The sequence below is a fragment of the Ambystoma mexicanum genome, chromosome 7q (genome assembly GCF_040938575.1).
Source record: "Ambystoma mexicanum isolate Mex_15411 chromosome 7q, UKY_AmexF1_1, whole genome shotgun sequence".
In the NCBI taxonomy this organism is placed as follows: domain Eukaryota; kingdom Metazoa; phylum Chordata; class Amphibia; order Caudata; family Ambystomatidae; genus Ambystoma; species Ambystoma mexicanum.
In genome coordinates, this window is record NC_090941.1 from 175,647,863 (window position 1) to 175,668,776 (window position 20,914).

Consider the following 20,914-nt stretch of genomic DNA (forward strand, 5'->3'; position numbering starts at 1 on the left):
GTGATGTTGCTCACTCCCTATCCACCTTGGGCCCTGCTTCCGTGGCGACCCTGTGGGCTTGTACAGGCAGATCTTGGCATCGTCTTGGGCCCCTACGGATGCGGCACCCTCAAAGGACTTAGAAGACCGCTCCTCGGACCGGCCGGTCCTGGGTGAGGCATGACCCTGCTTGAGGCACAGGGCCTTCGTGTTAAGCCACACTGCCAGTCTACTTGGCCTGTCCCTCGTCTTCTTGGAGAACCCAAAGCATATCACGCACTCTACCTCCTTACGGTCCGGTGTTAGGCAAGATTGTATGCAGTACCCTTTGGGTGCACTACAACAACCCTGATCTCCTGGTAATAGGAACCCAACCTTTGGTATAAGTCAGTACTACACAGGTTGGTAGCATGCTGAGCAGCCAGGCTGATCTTAAGAGGGGTCAATGTGAGCTGCAGGGGATATTAAAATTAACTCTTACACAAGGTTTCTTGAACAATTATTAATTTATCAGTCAGTTATAGTGAGATTTCTTCAGAAGGGGGCAATATAACAGTGTTCGGTAAGATTTTCACAGAACTGGTAAATCTTCCTGACCTGGGTCAACTCCAGAACTTTTTGCTTCACTAGTGGGTTATTTTTTTCCATAATAACTCAGTGAGTAGGAACCTTTTTCCACACTCACATAATCTAACTTTTTATGGGTGTCATTTTTAAGACTCTCCATAGTGTCGTTTTAAAGTTATCCTTTTTAACAATATTGGCAATAAGTGCCTGCTGTTGCTGGGTTGCCCTAGGGGCTCCCCTTTTACCTTTCTTTTGCTAACCTTGAGTGAACTACAGCTCAAGGGTAGAAAGGATCTTCGGATCCATTTTACATGTTAAGCGAAACCAGCACACTCCACCCCATGAAGAGTGCTGGGGAGATACAATGTATCCCCTTTCACATTAAAGCTAACAATTATGTTACAGGGACAAGCTTACCTTCAATGGCTGGTGGCAGCGATACCCTGTATTAATTTGGCACACCTTTGCCGCGGTCTGTTCACAGCTGCAGCAAAAGCACCCAAGGGTGCTCATTTTACCAAAATGCCCCCCCCCCCCCCCACGCCCTCTTTTTTCTCACCATTTTAACTTCCAGGGCGGGAAATGGGTGATTTTCATCTTCGGTGCGAGTCCCCTAGGCTTCCCGTCCAGGCTCCAGTCTGTCCGTGAGAGCAGTGAGGGAGGAGTCCAAAACTTCCCAGCTCTTTGTCTTCTGCCTTGCTTGAATGGGGACAAACCCCAGTAAGGTGATGGCTGTCCTGATTGGACAACGAGACCGACCCTTCTTTTAAAATGCAGGGAGAGAATGCAGAGGTTGTGGTGTAGTTCCCGATAAATACTGAGAACCTGGAAGCTGAAGAAAAGTCGACCACTGGAACCGAAGCGGAAGATGAAGGAAAAGCTGCTAAGACGATTTCCAGCGACCGGGGACCCTGCTGTATAATCGGAGCCTGCTGTAGCCCTTCCTTCAAATCGACCTGGGGACTCCTAAAACGACGACCCCGGCCCAGAGCCTGTTGAGACCCACTTGTTGCAATACCCTGGGACCTCGTGTGGTGCACAGTCTAGCGAATTTCCGAAATTTGCGGAAACTTCATGGGCATCCTGGTGGATCTCCAGAGGCACGAATAGTGTCCAACAAGTCCCCTCAACAGTATGCTGGATATTTGTAATGAGAATTCAACCGCAATTTTCTGTGCTCGTTGAAAAGGCGCCAAATCAGCAGAATCGCATTCAGCCGCGAGGGAAACCTTGGCTAGAGCCTTCATCGATCCCTGCTGCAAACTCCTATCGGAGGTCTTGTTTTCAGTCTCCGCAATAAGGAATCTACTGACCAGGTATTTGGCGGCAGATCCTGAAGTTCTCCTGCTGCAAAATCTTCTATGCTGAGGTACTGTGTTGGCTTGGGTATGTACTTACCCTAAGCCTGTTAGGATTTCTGCATAGCTGTGGGTTGTCTTCTGTGATGGGGAGGCCTCTTCCAGTGCATTCAGTCCAACTGCTAGAATCCTGCTAGGGTGTCTTCTGCGAAGCCCCTAGACCCTCTTCTAACTTAGAAGTAAAGTACTCACCGGTTTGCCCAGTTTTCCTAAATAACTGGTTTTTGTTATTAGAGAACCTATCCCGACACTACCCGTTGGTCACTATTCCTAGTGACCCCCTCAACCGCCCTTCTGCCACTGAGAACACTCATGCTCCAAGACTAAGGGAAAGACTTTCAAGAGATTTGGCCCTTTGCCTAGAAAAGAAAATAAGTGTTTAAAAATAACTTACTTGTAAAGAGTTGGCTGGTAACTAACTCCAAGAGTTAAGTTACAAAAGTTCTTACTGATCTTGAATGCGTGATGCACTAGTCTTAAAAGTATGGTTAACTTTTTTCTTCCCTAGAAACTGTTTTGCCAGTCTAGTAGAAAGTAGATGTGAAAGTATTTTATTGCGATTAGGTTGGGCCTCTTCCCAAAAGTAAAGTTGGTATCAACAGATTAGTCATTTGAGGATAATTGTATGAGTGCCCCCCAACGGGGTCTTGCTTCCCCTGACTTGCTGCTAGCCTGTCCAGAATAACTCTGCATTAGGTTGTTGCCTACCTAGAATAACTGTCATTCAGTAAAGTGTGACATTGGGTTTTACTTTCCCCTTCATTGTGAGGTTAAAAACGTATGTGGGTTTTACTTACCTTGTGTTAGCTGTATGCCATCAAAAAAGTTACAAGAGTTGCTGCTTATCTCGATCTGTGTTCCACTGATCTCAAAAGCACCTGTAATTGTATATTACATCCTTAGGTTTTACTCACCTAGTAGAACTTATCACAAAATTAGTTATAGGTTTTTACTACACCTAGAATAAGTGTTCCACCATTCACCAAAAGTATATTGTCCAGTTTTGACTGTGATTTGAACCGAGGGTCACTGTACAACTGGAAGGGTCTACTGCCCTTGCATTACTGAATGTAATTATTAAAGTAACCATTGGATTTTACCTCAAGAATAGGTGTGAACTATACTGAATGTGTATGAAAAGGGTTTGGCTTTCCTAGAACTACTGTTAGGTAATTTAAATAAGGTCTAAACTTGGGTCTGCATGCCTTCAAGTATAGTGTTGTCTTTTTATATTGCGTTTTCATATAATGTGTTAGTACTTACTAATCCCCTAGATTTATCTGGGCCTACTTGTATTTAAATAAATCATTTCTTACATACATAATGTTTGTTTCTTTGGACCATTTGCATTACAATTTCATGTGTACCGATTCTACAGCCCTCTCTCCCTTTTAAGATAAGCCTGGCTGCTCTGTCTGCACAACCATGTACTCAGGTGGTACAGCCTTATACTAAGAGTGGAGTGTTGCACTGCCTCAGTTGAATGGTTTTAATAAGCCCTTAGTGGGAACTCAGAAAAACTGTCCTAACAAACAGTAACACTCAAATACACACTTAATATTTCTAAACCAGTAAGTACTCTTTTGGGATGGCACACAGACACTTCTACACCCTAAGGTGACTTTAGTAACTAGGACATGTAGACATTAATCTACTACTGTTGGAATTTAGAATCACACAGGAGTTTGTCAAAGAGGAAGGTTATGACAATAGATTTAAAAAATATTCTCAAAGTAGGTAAGTACTTCTAGCAACCAAAAAACCAAAGTAAAGTTAGTTAACCCTTTCCTGGAAGGAAGATCCAGCATTCACAGAGGGAAGAAGAGTCATTCAGAGAGCCTGGCTAAGCCAAAGTCAATTGAGCAAAAGTCTAGGTGAAACTGAAGCACTTCTCAGGAGGTAGGTAAAAGTCTTGCAATGTTTTTCAAAGTCTTTGTAGAAAAGAAGAATTCAAAGTAGGGCACAAGCCGTTTAGGCTTGTGAGGTAACTTCTGTTCCTGTGCAGCTCTGTAGATCCTGGCGTTATTGTGCCTCAGTCCTGGGAACTCCTGCACTGCAATGTAACGGTCCCCAACAGCAAACAAGTGGCACTTTGGCGTTTCAGATCCTCACATCTACTGCAAATAGTGCGGTTTCTGGCTGTCGAGATGGACTTTCCTTGCATTTGGGGTCCAGCACTCTGTTGAGGTGGCTCAGGCTCAGTCAGTCCTGCTTCCTGGGAGTCCGGAGGATCTTCCTGGAGCTCTTGGCCAACTTAAAAGCAATCCACACAAGTGTTCCTCTCCCTGGCGTTTCAGTTTCCAGCACCAACTTCAGCTCCGAGAGGATGTCCAGGTAGCTTACTTTGGAGTTGATTAGTCCCACTAACTCAAAGGGAGAAGTTGTCCTCGCAGGGGCTTCTCTGTCGATACAAATTGAGTTTTCAGCACAGCAGCAGGGCTTCACCGGGTAAACCACTGGTCCAGGAGTTGCAGCAGGCGTCCTTTTCAAGTTCTTCTTCGGTTCCTTCGTCCAGTGGTCGACTGCCTTCGAAGCCAAAAAGCCTCACCTTTTATGCAGGTTCCTCCCATTCATTGCAGCCTAGCTGTCAGTCACCCAGCAGGGTGGCTGTCCTTGCTGGACAGTCAGCAGGCCAATTGTATTGTATTATTTATTTATAGAGCGCGCCTGGCCGTTAAGCAACTGGGCGCTTGCAGAAAATAAATCTTGGGTTACAGGTACATGAATACGTTACATTTCTTAAGTTACAGGATCATATATTACAGGCTCATACATCAAGCAATTCTTACTTACAAGAGAGATATGTTACATATATCAAAATCTTATTGTAAATCATCCGACAGTGCAACACAAAAAGGATAAGTTACAGTTAGTGTTTACAGTAAATATACATAGCATTTGGTACAGTTGGGGCATTTAGCAGTAGTTTGTTTTAAGCCAGAGTTTAGCGTTGGCTTTGAACACATGGAAGGAGGGGTTAGCTCTAAGTGCATCTGGGATGGAGTTCCAGAGCTGCGCTGCTGGAACCGGGAAGCTGGACCCACCAGTTCTTTTCAGTTTAAAGTTGGGGACTTTGATGCTATTTGAGAGGGCCTTTCTAATGGGGCTTTCAGAGGTGTGCTTTCTGAATTTTTCTGTCAGGTATGCAGGAGCTTTGTTGTTCAGACAATTGTGTGTAATGTTCAGAGTTTTAAATTTGATACAGTCATTGATGGCCAGCCAGTTGACGGCTCTTCTATGGGTAGATGTGTTGTCCTTTGGGGATATCTAGGGCTATTCTGAGGGCATTGTTCTGCAGGGTTTGGAGTTTGTTAATATTATGTTTACTGGTGCCTAGGTACAGTGCATTGTCGTAGTCTAATTTAGAGAGGATGAGGGCTCGCGCTATGGTGGTGCAGCTATCTGTGGAAAGGTATGTTTGCAGGCGTGGATGAGTTTGCAGGTGTAACTGGTTGCGGAGGCTGTAGCATTTACTTGCTTGTCGAGGGAGAGAGCTGAGTCCAAGTAGAAACCTAAGGTTTTAACTTCCTTAGCTGCCTTGATTTTAATGCCATTGATCGTGATGGAGTTGTAAAGCTGGGGTAGTTTGTTCAGTTTATTGGTGGAGCCAATGATTAAGAGCTAATTCTTATCGTCAAGACATGGGCCATGTGTGGCCATCCAGGTTTGGATGATTTGGTAAATTTTGTTTAGGAGTCTGGTGTCTTCTTCATAATCGCCTTGGATTGGGATAAGGATCTGGGTATCATCGGCGTAGTTGGTATATGAGACCCCTAGTTTGTCCAATATATTAAAGAGAGGCTTTGTAAAAATATTGTATAACGTGGGGGAAACACATGAACCTTGAGGGACTCTGCAGGTGATGGGGACTGGATCCGCTGCTGCTGAGGGTGAGTAGACCCTTATGGTTCTCTGGTCCAGGAATGAGTTTATCCATGCCGTGGCTTTTGTAGAGAAGTTGGCTGCCGATTTGAGGTGATTGCACAGTACCATGTGATCTACCAGGTCGAAGGCAGCTGATCGGTCTAGGAGTAGGAGAATAGATACATCTCCTCTGTCTTTGCGCTCGTCTAGCTGGTTTTTAAGATCAAGGAGAGCCGTTTCGGTTCCATGTCTTGGCCTAAATCCTTATTGTCTTGTCCCCAGTAAATTGTTGCTCTCCAGATAATCTTGGATCTGAAGATATGCAGCTTTATCTAAGATTTTAAGGAGGAACGGGACAGTGGTTATGGGCCTATAGTTCGTTGGGACGTTGGGGTGCAGGTTTTTTTTAGTAGAGGTAGTATCCATGCGTCTTTAAGGTTTGTTGGCACAGAGCATGATTTAAATGAGGAGTTAATGAATGATGTGATGAAGGGGGCTAGTTCATGTGCAGACTTTAATAATTGGGGCTGGACAGGTGTCCCCAAGGCATCGGGACGGTTTCAAGGACAGGATGATGTTCTTAGTTTCTACAGTAGAGATGGCTCTAAAGCTAAATTGGTTTGGGGGTTTAGTTTGGTTGGTGGCAAGTTCCTGGAGGATGGTTTCTTGCGTAGAGAGGGCGATGTGGAGGGCAGATTTTTTTGGCTCGTATTTTGTCTTGTAGCATTATGATTTTATTGCATAGGGCTTTTTGAATGTTAGTGCATCTGGCTTTGTGTTTGGTGCAAGAATCTATGGGTGCAATTGGGGATTCCAATTCTCTCAGAATGGAGAAGATTTCCCTGGTATTCAAATTCGCTTTTTTGATTCTGTCATTAAAGGTCTCCTTTTTAGCCTGACCACAGAGTGCATTTGGGTCTCCTCGGAGACCAAGCACAGAGAGTTTCCGGCACCCCTGCACTTCCTGCCCCCACCAGACACCCTGGAGCCAGAGGTGGAGCCAGAGGCGGGCTTCACGTTTGAATCCTGCCAAAGGGGAAAGTGAACCAAGGGACCAAACCTGGTTGGGCACACAGTAAATCTCAAGAAGCACCTTTCCAAGAAGAAATGGCGAAAAAAGAAGACTGGGCCATTTTGACAAAAATTGCACCGTTGGGTGCTTTACTGCAGCTGCGAACGTAGCTTGCGGTAAATGCACACCACTGTAGTTTAAAGTAAACCACCGCCACCAGCCATTCACCGAGGAAAGGGTAACAAAAATGTTACACGAGAAGCTAGACAAAGGGGATACTAGGTAACCCATCCAGCACCCTATAGTAAGGTAGTGTGTGCTGGGTCTAGAAAGTTACAAATGTAAGTAAAGTCAATTTCACTTTACTCCTCTTGGAAAGACATGCATTACTTACCGTAAAAGCATTTGATGATTGTATCAGCTTAATTCACATGCTCTGCATATAGTCCGACATCCAGTGGTCACCAAGGAGTATTGCATTTTGTCTTTCGAGAATCGAAAGGGGATGTCGACATGGGTGTGCCTGTAACACTATCCCTATCGTGACATGTAGTGTACCCACAATCCTTCACGCGTCGAGGTACCCCCCCCATTGCATTTTTCTGCCGTGAGGGAGCCTTCTGACCATCGTGAGTACAGAAAAGAGAAAAGTAGTAAGACATCTATGTTCCTTCCATCCGAGCGGAGACGAAGGGTGGGCGCATGTGAATCTAAGCAGATACAATCAGAAATGCTTTTTTACGGTAAGTAATGCATGTCTTCTGATGCTTGTTAATCTGCTTAGAATCACATGCTGTGCATAGACTAGCGAGCAGTACCCAGAGTTGGAGGTGGATTGTGAGAAGGAACAGTAGTGAAAAGATGTCTTATTACCGCTTGGCCCACTTGAGAATCAGAACTAGAATGAGCCTCTAGGCAATAGTGTTTTGTAAAGGTGTACACAGAACTCCAGGTTGCCGCTTTGCAAATGGACTTAAGGGGAAAATCTGCAAAGAATGCCATGGAAGACCCAGTGCCTCAAGTAGAATGTGCTCTAAACTTGAAGGGCAGTTCTCCCTTAGCAAGAGAGAAACAGTGTGATGCATTTGACAAGCCACCTAGAGATCGTGGATTTGGAGACCGGGTCTCCCTCGACCTGCTGCGACTGAACGAAAAACCGATTTGTCTTTTAGTGGTCGAGTTCTTTCCATTTAAAACATGACTGCTCTGTTCACATCCAGTGTGTGCAGGCTTCTTTCTCCAGGTTTAAGGGTTTTGAAAGAACGTTGGTAGTTCTATGGACTGGTTCACATGGAAATTTGAATTGAATTTAGACAAACCTAAAGCGAGTGCGCAGAACTACCTTATCTCTGAACTGTTACAAAGGGGTCTAAAACAGAGCGCTTGTAGTTCACTTACTCTCCTAATGGAAGTAACAGCTATTGAAAATGCAGTCTTGTAGGTGAGATCTTTAAGACTTGCTCTATGCATGGGCTTGAAAGGAGACCCATAGGTCTAGTCAACACCACATTTAGGTCCCAACCGGAAGCCGGATTAGAAATGAGGGTGAATTCTCTTTATTCCCTCCATGAAAGCCTTAATAATTGGTATCTTCCACCACAACACCTTATGATGTGATGTAGTGTAGGCTGAAAGAGCAGCTAAGTAAACCTTTACAGAGTTAAAGACGAGGCCCGAGTCAAATAAATGAATCGGGTACAAAACAATATGTGTGGGAGAGCAGTCAATAGGGTTGATGCTCTGAGTTGCACCAGATCACAAACTGCTTCCACTTACTGGAATAGCAATATCGAGTGTTAGGTTTTCTTGCCTCCCTGAGTATGTCCATACATCTGAGGGAGTTGCATGAACCCAAAATCTATGACTTCAGGAGCCAAGCTGCTAAATTCAATGTCTGCAGGCATGGGTGAAGAGCCTCCCCTTTGTCTTGCGACATGTTGTATGGGCAAGACAACTTCATTGGAGGAGATTGAGACATCTCCATCAAATTAGCGAACCAGGGTTGGCGGGCCCACCAATATCATCATGACTGGTTTCTGGTGCATCTTGTGCACTCTTGTTGAGTAGGGAGGGGGGGGATAGGAGAACACATTTCCCTGACCATGTTACCCAGTCTGTTCCCTTGCAAAAGTTCTGGTGTACCTGGAGGCGTAATCTTGTCATTGAGCGGCCTCCAGAGTTGCGTATAAGTAGATCTCTGGGAAGCCCCAGTCTGCGAAAACGTTGGAGACGATGTCTTCGTGTAATCGCCATTCGTATTCCACTGGTAGTGGGAAATCTCTGCTGAGTACATACTCCAGAAGATTGAGTTCCCCTGGAACATGTTGTGACAACAGGAACATGTGTTTGAGAGCCCACTTCCAAATGTTCTGGGACAGTTTGGACATCCCCGGAGTGAGTGCCCCCTTGTTTGTTCAGATAGTACATGGTTGTGGTGCTGTCTGAGGATCAGGACCATCTTTCCCTGCAGTTGGGTCTGGAAAGCTTTCAGTGCTTTGAACACTGCTAATATTTCCAACAGGTTTATGTGGTTGGATGCGATGTCTGATGAACAAACTCTGTGCACGGTTTGTAGAAGCAGGTGAGCTCCCCACCCTGTGAGATGCGTCTGTAGTTAGAGTGGCCTCCACTGCATGGGGTGGAGGTGGGGGGAGAGTGAAGGATTTCCCCTACAAGAGGTTGTCCCTTGACCGCCAGCGAGAGAATGAGGGCTGACGAGAATCACTAGATCATCCCATTGTCCGCTGGCCTGACACCACTGGCTGTTTATCCACTCCTGCATTGGACGCACGAGGAACCAAGTAAATACATGACGCCATCATTCTTGACAGTCGTATAGCCTTGCGTACCGTCACCTCTAGACTGGCTACAAATTGAGGGATTTGAAAAAGCATGTTTTGGACCCTCTCAGAATGTTAGACGAGGCTGTCCTTTGTTTAAATTAGAGCCCCTAGGAACTGTTGACCTGACTGGGGTCTAGGTTGGATTTCTTCTCGTTGATGGAGAATCCCAGACTGAATAAAAGATCTATTCTTTGGGTATTTGACAGATAGGTTTTGTAAGAGTCCCCTGTTAAGAGCCAGTAGTCGAGGTAAGGATAGACCGGGATGGATTGCCTGTGCAGGTGTGCTGCTGCCACTGCTAGTACCGTTGTAAATCTTGGTGCAGAGGCTATGCCGAAGGGTAGGACTTTGAATTGACAGCGACTGTCGTGTATCATGAACATTGAAATATGAGTGTATGCATCTTTCATGTCCAGTGTTGCCATGTAATCCCCTGTGAGAGCGGGGGAATTACCTCACGCAGAGTGACCATGTAGAACTTTTGTGGCTTTACACATTTTTTTGCTGGGCGCAGATTAAAACTGGGTGCATGGCAAGATCCTTTATGGGTACAAGGAAGTACACTGAATAAATACCTTTACCTGTGAAAGAGGTACGACCTCTATGGCTCCTTTCTCTTGTAGTGTCGACTTCCTGAAGAATACAGATGGTCTGGTGTCAGTCTGGCCGAACTCTATACAGTACCCGTGGGCCACGGTCTTTAGCACACACTGGTCTGTAGTTATCCACTCCCATGCTTGAAGGAATGATGTTAACTGCCCCCCGCCCAGGGAGGTGACCCGAATCTATAGGTCATTTAGAACCCGAATGTGGGGAGGCTCTGGGAGTAGCGTTCCGGCCCCTTCCCCAAAGGGGTCAGCGTCGTGGGGAAGACAGGGTGGTGTATCCGCTGGTTCCCTGTGGAGAGGACCAATTGTTTCCTGAGGTGACTGGTGTGGAGGGAAGCGCTGGCCACGAAAAGGGTGTCTGGACCCAGATCCCGGTCTCGTGGAGGGTCTGTGTGTGATTTGGTCCAACGTCTTCAGGGTGTCGTGCTCCTTTGCGGTCTCGAGAGCCTTGCTGACCGCTCTTCCAAATACGTTGGATTCTTCCAAGGGTTTATTAAGTGACGCCCGTGTTTCTGGCTTGAACCCAGAGTTTCTTAGCCATGCGTGTCTTTTTAGGAGGGTGCCCAGAGTCAAAAGATCGATCCGCTGTCTCAGTGGAAAATCCAAAGTGTTAAGTTTACTTTGGTTTGGCTGCCCTCGGTTACCGTGGCCAGAAGACTAGTCTGTAGCTGTTCACGAACCTCCTGCAGGCCTTCCTGTAACAAAGCCCAATGAGCGTCCGAGTACCTGGCTAACAAGGTGGAATTGTTAGCGATGCGTGTAGAAAAAGCTGCTGCAGCCGTGACCCTCTTTCCTAGGGTGTAGAGCCTTTCACATTGCCAGGGGGTGCCTTGCCGGTTGACAGGGGAACCCTGCCCTTTTCCTTGTAGTGGTTACCACCAGAGAGTCTGGGGTGGAGTGACCTCTGATATAAAGGGGATCAGAGGAGGAAGGCTGAAAAAGCTTTTCCATCCTCGGATTAACTGCTCTTGTGGGTGCAGGTGTTGCTAACGTGGGAGCCAGACACTTTTTAATAGAGTTGTGGAGAGGAATAGCCTGGCTGGCCGGCAGCTTCTCTAAGAATATCCTCTACAAAGTCAGCTCCAGGAACAGCTTCATCTGTGGCGATTTTGAAATGTTCTGCGGCTTTGCTACATGGCATTAAACGTCATTTGATCGTCCACTGGAGAGGGCTGTCTAGTGGGAGTATGGGGGGGAATCCACACACCGGGCATCAGGATCTGGTGAAGGGTTTGGAGAATGGCAAGGCTGAGGGTCACCCACATCCGGGTTTTCCCCGCAACCCTCAAGGGGGTCATGCATATCCCCAGGATCGATGAAATGATCTTCATCCTGAGTGTCTGCAGGAACTTCCTCTTCAGTGAGGTCGTAAGTGTTAGGCAGAAACCTGTGCAGTTCCCTTAGGGAGCACTGCAAAAGATTTAGGACTACAGGTGTTAGCAGTAAACCGACTTGGTAGCAGTCTGTACCACCCGGATTTACCTGGTAGCTGTGGCTGAGCAGTCAGACTTCTCTCAAGAGGAGTTAGGCAGTATGTAAAGTATATACAATAGGCACTCAGACACACCAATACAAGCAAACACTGACCAGAGCTTTGGTATCAAAGTATATAATTATTTATTTAAAAACACACTGATTGAAACACTCCAGCACTTATTGTAAAATATTCTAAACACAGTTACTATTGTAATATATACACCCCTTTTTCCTTATCAGATAAGTCTCAGTAAAACACCACTTATTTTCATACAGAGGTGAGCGCTTAACTAGATGGCACTCCAATAAGTTTGTGAAAAAGGGAGGGAAAAAGACAGAATATGGAAAGGTACACCACTAAGATTCAGGAACACTTAGCAAGGCAGAAGAACAAAAGTCACTGGTGAGCCAAAGTCCAAAGGCAGGGCCCACTCTTAGAGAGCAGAACACAAATGCGCCCAAGATCACACAGTTACACTAGGCTTAGAAAGTCTTGCAGAGAGTTCAAAAAGAGTTTAGAGAGGCTTAGGAAAGTTTAGCCAGGGTGTCCCAGGCTAACCCAGGTTCGAAAGCCGGGGGCTAAATCTACCTCGTACAGTCGGTAACAAGGGAAGCCAGGCGGGACACGGTACCTTAAGTGGGAAGGATCCTCCAGTGGTGGCAGTTGTTCCTGGCAGTGGGTGCAAGTCGCGTCGTCGTCCAGGGGAAGAGAAGATCTCGACTTGGAGGAAAGATTAAGGTCGTTGCACTGCCAGGGAAGAAACCAGCCGCAGAGTTTTCCGGTTAAATGTGGTACCTTTGTTTCGCGGTCGTGGTAAAACGTGGTATCCCGGTTGCCGGGGTGCTTGGCACAGGCAAGGCGGCCACAAGGTACGTCAGGAAGGCGAAAAGACGGTAAAACTGGTTATCCCCACCAGTCAAAGGAAGAAGACTCTCCGGCGGGAGATCTCCTCTGTCGTTGGGAAAAGTGGCGAGACGGTCCAGCAGGGCTCCACCGGTGATGTCGTCGTGGCAGGTCGGCTCAGCTTCTCCCTCGTCGGATTCTTGGGTCCTGTGGCGACTTCTGAAGGTCCAGTCCCCAAAACCCTGCTTTTATGCAGAAAACCCCCACTCAGCCTAGATGTCACTCAAACATGCTAAGTGGTGAGCCGGCCGGCTCACCACTTGGGCCAATCAGGACGGAGTGCGACTTGAGTTGCCTAGGCAACTCAGTCCAGGGTGCCTAAATCCCCCTCCACCCTCCTAAGTACCCCAGACAGAGTGGCACCAGTTTGGAGGGCTTCTGTGGAGAAGCCCGCCAAAAAGTGGAACAAAGGGCTCGACTTGGGTTGGAGTCACAGAAGAGAACAAACGCCATTTTAGAATCAAGTTTTGGCAAAAAATACCAACCGGAGAATTAATATTAATTAAATAAACCGGCGGTATGTTCGAGGCTACCGTAAATAAAAGCTAGTAGCCTAAAACAATGGGAAATCCCATAGGAAAATATTCGCGGTTGAATATAAAAAGTAGTATCCACTGCCACCAGCCAAAACTTGATCGGGGGGACGGAGACGTGCCCCCTCGACTAACAGACCCCGGGGCAATTGAATTGCCCCAGCCAGTACATCCACAATATGATGGTTTGTACTGGTTCTGTTCAGAATTTAAGACTAGTAAAGTCAATGGTGACTTTACATGCCCTGGGAGACAGTAGTCAGTCCCAGTGTATGGAGTCTATACTGGGGGGTCACTATGACACCCCTGTGTTACTGCACTGAGGGTGCTGTGTAACATCACAGAAACACATGAAGCCCTATGGGGTAAAAGACCCCATAGCCCATTAAACACATCTAGATTCAAAGAAACACACTCAAATCATGCCCAAGAGTGAGGGTAAAAGAGTCACTCTTGGCAGGAGAAAAAAATAAACCCCAAAAATCCAGCAAAGCTGCTGGGGGACTCACTAGGTTAGGAAATTCAGCCTAAACAGAGAATTCTGCCCAACAGTAAGTGTACACATCTTCCTCCTGAGAGGTGTCAAAGAGTCTTTGAAATTTAGCCACAGGGTCCAAAATCATTCTTCCCGTGGTCTTTTGGGGGTAGATTGCTCTGATAAGGTAACAAAACTATCAAGCCTCGCCATACAATTCTCAAATTTTTCCCTAGTCCAAACAGAAGACCCAGTGGGGCCTAGAGGTGGAAAGGGCTCCTGTAAACTATCCTCTGCTACAAAACGTCAAGATTTTTGTCTCAACGCCGAAGAAATACCTTCTTTGCCTTCCGAAAACTCCTGCCAGGGATCTGACATAGGTGGCGTGTCCCTGTGCTTCTCCTTGGACTTGGCGGAGGGCTGCGGTATTCCCCTTAGGCCATCTTTGGATTGACAGATCCTTGGCCTTTTCCTTAGGCCTCGGCGAATCCTTAGATTGCAGCCTATGAGACCCGGCTGAAACAATCCTCGCGATGCTTTGGGCAACGTCCTCTGCAGACGGGATACTCGTAGCCCTGGGATGCGGTTGTGTAAAATTTGGCAGTGCCGGGGCTTTGTCGTCGGCAGACTCCTTCTTCGGCAGAGCCCGGGCCTTGTCGCCGGCAGACGCCTTCTTAGGCAGAGCCAGGGCCTTGTCGCCGGCAGACGCCTTCTTCGGCAGAGCCAGGGCCTTGTCGCCGGCAGACACCTTCGGCAGAGCCAGGGCCTTGTCGCCGGCAGACACCTTCTTCGGCAGAGCCAGGGCCTTGTCGCCGGCAGACACCTTCTTCGGCAGAGCCAGGGCCTTGTCGCCGGCAGACACCTTCGGCAGAGCCAGGGCCTTGTCGCCGGCAGACGCCTTCTTATGATGCGTCTTGACGGAACTTGGAATATTAGGAGTAGCGCCCTTTGTTTTCGAGTGCCAAGTTGCTAGGCGCATATGTGGCTGCAGGGAGGGCTGCCGATAGTGACAGTCGGCGGGTACAGCCGGAACTTCGGGTGTGCCCGTTGGCACTGTGGTCGTCTTCGCAGACTGGCCGGCGGTTGTGCGCTTAGTGATTTGCAAATGTTAGTCTTTGTAGACTGGGTGTATATTCCGATAGCAGTGCCTGAGCCATGCAGGCGGGGCCGGGGACAGACACTGAGCAGGAGCGCTCTGTTGAAATGTCAACGACCTCCGGGTCGGAGGTATGCTAGTCGCTATTGCCCTCGTCACACTCTGCTGTTGCAGCAGATGACTCGGCCTTCGACATCATGTAGGCCACCCACCGCTTGACATGGAGCTCCTTCAATGTTTTAGGACGGAGGCACTTGCAAGCCAACAACCACCTTCGTTGTGATCGAGGGGCAAGCAACAGTTACACTGTCGATGCTCATCTCTCCAAGGAAATTTGCGTTTACAAATGGGGCAAAACCTAAATGCAGTCCACTCCACAGCTGAGGATAGGGGAAGTGACAAAGACCAAAGAGGAAAGGGAAAGGCATTCTCAGATTGTACAAAAAAAGTCCACCCCGACCCCGCTCTCCCTACTGTGTAGGCCAGCTGGAAGGCCCGGCCACGTGGTCGGCAGCGCCGACTGGATCACCATCCGTCGAAGGTTTCGGTAGAGATTCGGAACAGCCGTCGGAAGGAAGGACGGTTAGGGTGATCTCAAATATAATCTATTCGACCAAAGGTCGATAGGACAATTCTCAATGTGTCTGAAAGAGCTCCACTTAAGGCGACCAGTATGCTCGGCAGAAAAAAACAATCTGAGGGACTTCGACGCGTGAGGGATTTTGGGTACACTACACGTCACAATAGGGATAGGGTTACAGGCACGCCCATGTCGATGTCCCCTTTCGATTTTCGAAAGGCAAGATGCAATACTCTGCAGTGACCACTGGATGTCGGACTATTTGCACAGCATGTGATTCTAAGCGGATTAACAAGCATCAGAATTGTATATTACACCGTAAGGTCTTACTCACCTGGTACAACTGTTCTCCTGAATGTAGTTACAGGTTTATATGGTTCTATAATCTGTTCCACTACTCAGAACAGTATCCTGGTAACAGGGTTGGTTTACTAAGTGATTGCTTAACTGAGTGTCACTGCATGACTGACAGGGTCTACTACCCTGGACTGTCTAAAGTAATATAAAATTAACTGATGGTTTTACTTCCCATGAATAGGTGTTCTATCCTAAAAGTGTTTGATAAGGCCTGGCTACTCTAGAAATACTGTTAATATTCTTAATAGTGTCTATGCTTTGGTCTGTGTACTTTAAAGCAGTGTGTTGCGTTTTTGTACATGGTTATATATAATGTGATAGTACTTATGTTCCCAAGATTCCTCTTGGCCTACTTAAAAAAGGGGCTATTTAAATACAACAGTTTCTTTTGACCATATATATACTTATATGCTACAATTAATTTGTACCAAGCTACAGCCCTCTCTCCCTCCTAAGATAAGCCTGGCTGCTCTGTCTACGCTACCAAATACTCAAGTGGTACAGCCTTATATTATACTAAGAGTGGAGTTTTGTACTGTCTCAGTTGTATGGTTTCACTAAGCCCTTAGTTGGACTTCAGAAAAACTAATAACAGACACCAACAAGACAGAAAAAGTCTAGTAACATATTGCTGGCTTTCTGAGAGGTTTACAAGTATAGTAATCAAACAGATGTATATACACGTTCAATGCATAAACTTTCAATAGGATGGATCTTTAATAAACATTTGCGCTACAGACAGCTAAAATTACATAGGCACCAAGGCTCTTTTCATCATATAACAGCCTGGATCCCCATAGACCATATAGGTATTTTTCCTTTAGTGGCAAGTGGTGTATGCAACGTCATCAGCTTTACATTCCCAGTGACATTCTTGCCATATGTAAAGAAATTCTTTTCCCATCTGACGCAAACTTCCGGTGACATTTAAAGAGATATATCACCTACAATCTCAACTTAATCCGGACACTGTGCCTAAAGTATCTCTAGGAAGGAAGCAATGAGAGGCCTAGGCTATAATTTTGCAAAAGCACGTGGGAAAGGCATTTATGCTCCAGATTCACCAATACTTTCAAGCTAACACATGTTCAATGCATATTAATACTTACGATTAAATTAACTATTAATGGAAGTAGCTGTTCAAACCATGGCAACACCTTCTCTTTGTAGCTGCTGAACAGGGAGTGTAAAACATCAGAGACTTTTGTGAGAACATAAACATCACTATCATCCTGTAAAAAAGAAAAAAGAAAAGTGAGATCAATATAATTGGCTTAAAATATCTGGTTGCTTCTTCTACATGCTTTGAGGACCCAGTTTCTTACTTTTGAGTTCCGATTATATATACCTACACACATCTAGTGCAGGCTTAAAAATAAACATTACCACTTACTGCTGAGGAAATAAAGGACCATGGTATAAATAAGAATATGCCCCCGACATCAATATACTTTAGGCTGTCTCACTAGTGATTCTAGCCTAGTAGCCTCTTGTTAAGATTTATGCATGATCCAATCTCCTAATGAGACTCTCCCCTCCACACTGCCCCAGCATGTTTTTCTGGACCTTTTCCTCTCCCCCTCCCTCTGCATTAACCAGGCTGCTCTAACCCTTGTAGCCCTTCAGCCCCTTCCTTGTACGTAGCTTGTGGACCTTCCTTCCACTGGCTCTGTCCACCTGGCCTCCCCAGGCACTCTTTCTCATGGGCCCTTGCGCAGACCAGCCCCCCACACACACACACACCCCCTCTCCCCTGCACTTCTGTTACTGCAGTTGCATTATCGTAATGTCACAAGGTGTAGTAGAATTGTTTGTGTGTCCTTTTCTCCCCACCCTCTCGTCGTGTTGCACCTCGAAACAGTTTATAGGCGCATTATAAATTCCCAATCAATCTCCTGCATGACGATAGCCTTTTCCCCCCCCCCTCAGTCATTCTCATTTGCTCTGACTTTTGGGAACTCTGTTCTTTTTGTTTCACCTTATACTATGAACTCTTGCTTTCCTCCATTTCTCTTCAAGGCATTTGTGTTACACTTTTGCAGCACACTATGTGCAGTGTTGCTGGGAACCTCTTGGGTTCTCGGTTAGGGGGATCTATCATTTTTATGCTTCATCCCCTCCAGTGTTCCAGATAAGATTGAGGTGGCAGTATTTTACTCCCTATTTTTAAACAATGAGGGGAAATGTGATTTCAAGAGTAAAAAGGTCTGCTTTGCAAGGGAGTAAAATGTATGCAACATCCAGCAACATGTCCAAAAACTGTATGGAAATGGCTAACATGCGGCAGCTTTCTGCATTGTGACAAATTACACCTTTCGTTATTTCTCCAAGTTCTGGCCATTTGATCTCTCCTGTATACATTTAAATGTTGAAAACAAAAACCTATTCAATTACATAGTAAAGCAAACATGTGTTGTGCGTTTTGAGGTTCGATAGCAGAAAAGTCTTGATATTTAATGAAAGTACCAATTTCCTGGAGCTATTACTACCTAGTGGTATGCCAATATTATGATACAACAGTGCAGAGAGGCAAGGACTCCATGCTAAATTCTATAACTAAGCTCATGGTCAAATAGTTGTTTATATAGGTTAGGCAAAGTTTGTATGCAGTACCCTTTGGGACCACTACACACAACTAGGACTACAGGTGTAAGCAAAACCAACCTTTGGTATAAGTCCGTACTATACAGTTTTTTGGTAGCGCTGCTGAGCAGTCAGGCTTATCTCAAGAGGGAATGTGAGCTGTAAGGGTGTTACACAGAGGTCTACACAAGTATTCAGATAGACTCTTATACTCAAGGTTTCTGGGTAAAACACTTACGAGGCAATCCATAGCACACAAATATACTTTAGTACATCACAATATCGGGTTCTGAGGCATTTAAACTACTTTGAAGGAGGATCCAAATGGTATTCAGAGCATTTGAAGTAGGAGCAAAAAGGCATAAGTTAATAAAAACAGAGGAGTTGACTCATTGTAATAGGTTAGGCCAATACAATGGGCTAAAGACTTGTATAGAATAAAGCAGTTCTGGAAGTTAAATGGAAAAGTATTTTCCAAAGTTCTCAGAAGTAGTTTGTAAAAGAAAGATTCATATGTTGGGTCATAATCTGGCTAGGCCTGCAACTTGCCAAAGTTGTATGCACTTTCGCAGTGAGAGGTAAGTTCTCTCGGTCGGGTTTTCACAGTAGTTTACAATGAAGAAAAAGATGCAGCTGAAGATGTTGGTTCCTGGCAGTTCCTGCAGATCTCGCTGTTCCTGAGCCCCAGTCGTGGGGACAAGAGGGATGACGGTGGGGGACACCTGCACTGCATAGGCACTGCTCGAAAAAGCGTGTTAGGGAGAATTCTCAGACATGTGCTTATTCCCTTCACCATAGAAACCTCCAGCAACTTTGCTGGATTTTGAGTTTTTTCCCTGGAGAGAGTGTGAGCTCCCCCCCCCCGACTCATGTATTTTGATGTGCGTTAAATTTGTGTTCTTTGGTTATGAAGTTTTAGTTTACTCCATAGACATCTTTTTATTGATGTGTCACACAGCACCTTTAGTGCAGTGGCACAGGGGTGTCCTTTGGACTTACCAAGGTTTAAATACCTTCTCTGGGATGAACTACTGTTCTCCAGGGAATGTAAAGTTAAATTGACTTTACTAGTCTTTAAATTCAAAGACCCAGCACACATCTTCCTATAGAGTGCTGGATGGGTTACTTAATATCCCCTATGTCTAAACACTCTTGAAGCTGTCAAAAGGTCACCTTTCCTATTGAAATGGCCGATAAAGAACTACCATCACTTTTCCCGACCAAACACAAATAGCTAAAAATCGGGGCCGCCATGTTTTTCCATATGGCGCCCAAGACCCCTCTTACTCTGGTCATCTTTTTTCACTGTTTCTTTGTGGAACGGCCCTTCTGGTGTTTAACTCTGCGCGCCAAACCAGGTTTGGTCCCTTTGTTCATGCGCCTTTGGCGGGCTTCAAAACTCGCCACAAAAAAGTCCACCCATGGCGTCCGAGTGTCTGGGGTTGGCAGGGAGTGAGGGAGGTGTCTGAAACACCATGTGCTTGGTCTCCTAGGAGACCCAAATGCACTCTGGTGGGATTGGCTGGCTGAATGTCCTGGAAGGACAGCCACCCTGCTGGGCAAGTGACAGCTAGGCTGGAATGAATGGGAGACACTTTAAAAGGCGAGTCTCCAGGACAGGCAAATCTTCAATACCGGTAGCTGTAGTCAAGCACACAAACTGGTGTCCTTCTCCCTGGCTAGTCGGTTTCCTGCACCACTGTGAGGAAAATACAACCAGCTCCGAGAATTGTATCCAGGTGGCTTACGAGTTGATTAGTCCCAACAACTCAAAAGGGAGAAGTCGTCCTTGAAGGGCTTCTCCATCGAGATGAACTTGGCGATTTGGCCCTGCAGCAGGGCTTCACCAGGCAAACCAATGGTCCAGGAGTTGCAGCAGCCGTCTTCTTCGAAGTAGTCTTCGGTTCTTTTGTTCCATTAGTCTACTCTGCCTTCCAAGTCAAGAGACTCGCCTTTTAAACTGTTTCCTCAAATTCATTCCAGCCTAGCTGCCACTCACCCAGCAGGGTGGCTGTCCTTGCTGGACAGTCAGCCAGCCAATCACGCCAGAGTGCATTCGGGTCTCCTATGAGACCAAGCAAAGGGAATTCTGGGCACCTCCCTCACTTCCTGCCCACCCCAGACACTCGGGCGCTAGAGGCGGTCTTCAGTCCTGAAGCCCGCCAAAGGCGTAGGAACAAAGGGACCAAACCTGGTTTGGCGCGCAGAGAAACTCTAGAAGGACCTTTCCAAAAAGAAATGGCGAAAAAAGACCGGGTCCCGTTTAAACAAAGGAAGCTCAGGCTCCATCTTGAAAAACATGGTTCCAGCGATTTAACGCTACTGTTCACGGTTGGGAAAAATCATGGTAGTTAGTTGTAAAACCACTGCCACCAGCCATTTAGAGAGGAAAGGATAGCATTTGACTGCTACATGAGTTTCTAGACATAGGGGAATACTAAGTAACCCCTAAAGAACTCTATTGTAAGATCGTGTGCCCTGAAAGATGATGCCTATGGAGTGGTCTAACTCCATAATCAAAGAACACAAGAGTAAAACGCACATCAAAATACATAAGTGGGAAAAAAGGCTCCCAATCTCGGTAAAAAAAATCAAGTCCTCAAAATCCAGCAAAGTTGCTAGGGGTCACTAAGGTGAAGGGAATTGGCACATTTATGAGAATTCTCCCTAACAGCGCGT

At 46.2% G+C, this 20,914-nt stretch overlaps 1 protein-coding gene across 1 annotated transcript in view; it reads right to left on the bottom strand.

Annotated features, from left to right (window-relative positions):
• Positions 1 to 20,914, bottom strand: part of IPO5 (importin 5) — a 1,138,249-nt gene that overhangs the window by 189,378 nt on the left and 927,957 nt on the right. Inside the window, exon 22 of the mRNA XM_069640466.1 lies at positions 16,762 to 16,884. Coding sequence (XP_069496567.1) covers positions 16,762 to 16,884 — 123 coding nt within the window. The remainder of the gene's footprint in view (positions 1 to 16,761; positions 16,885 to 20,914) is intronic.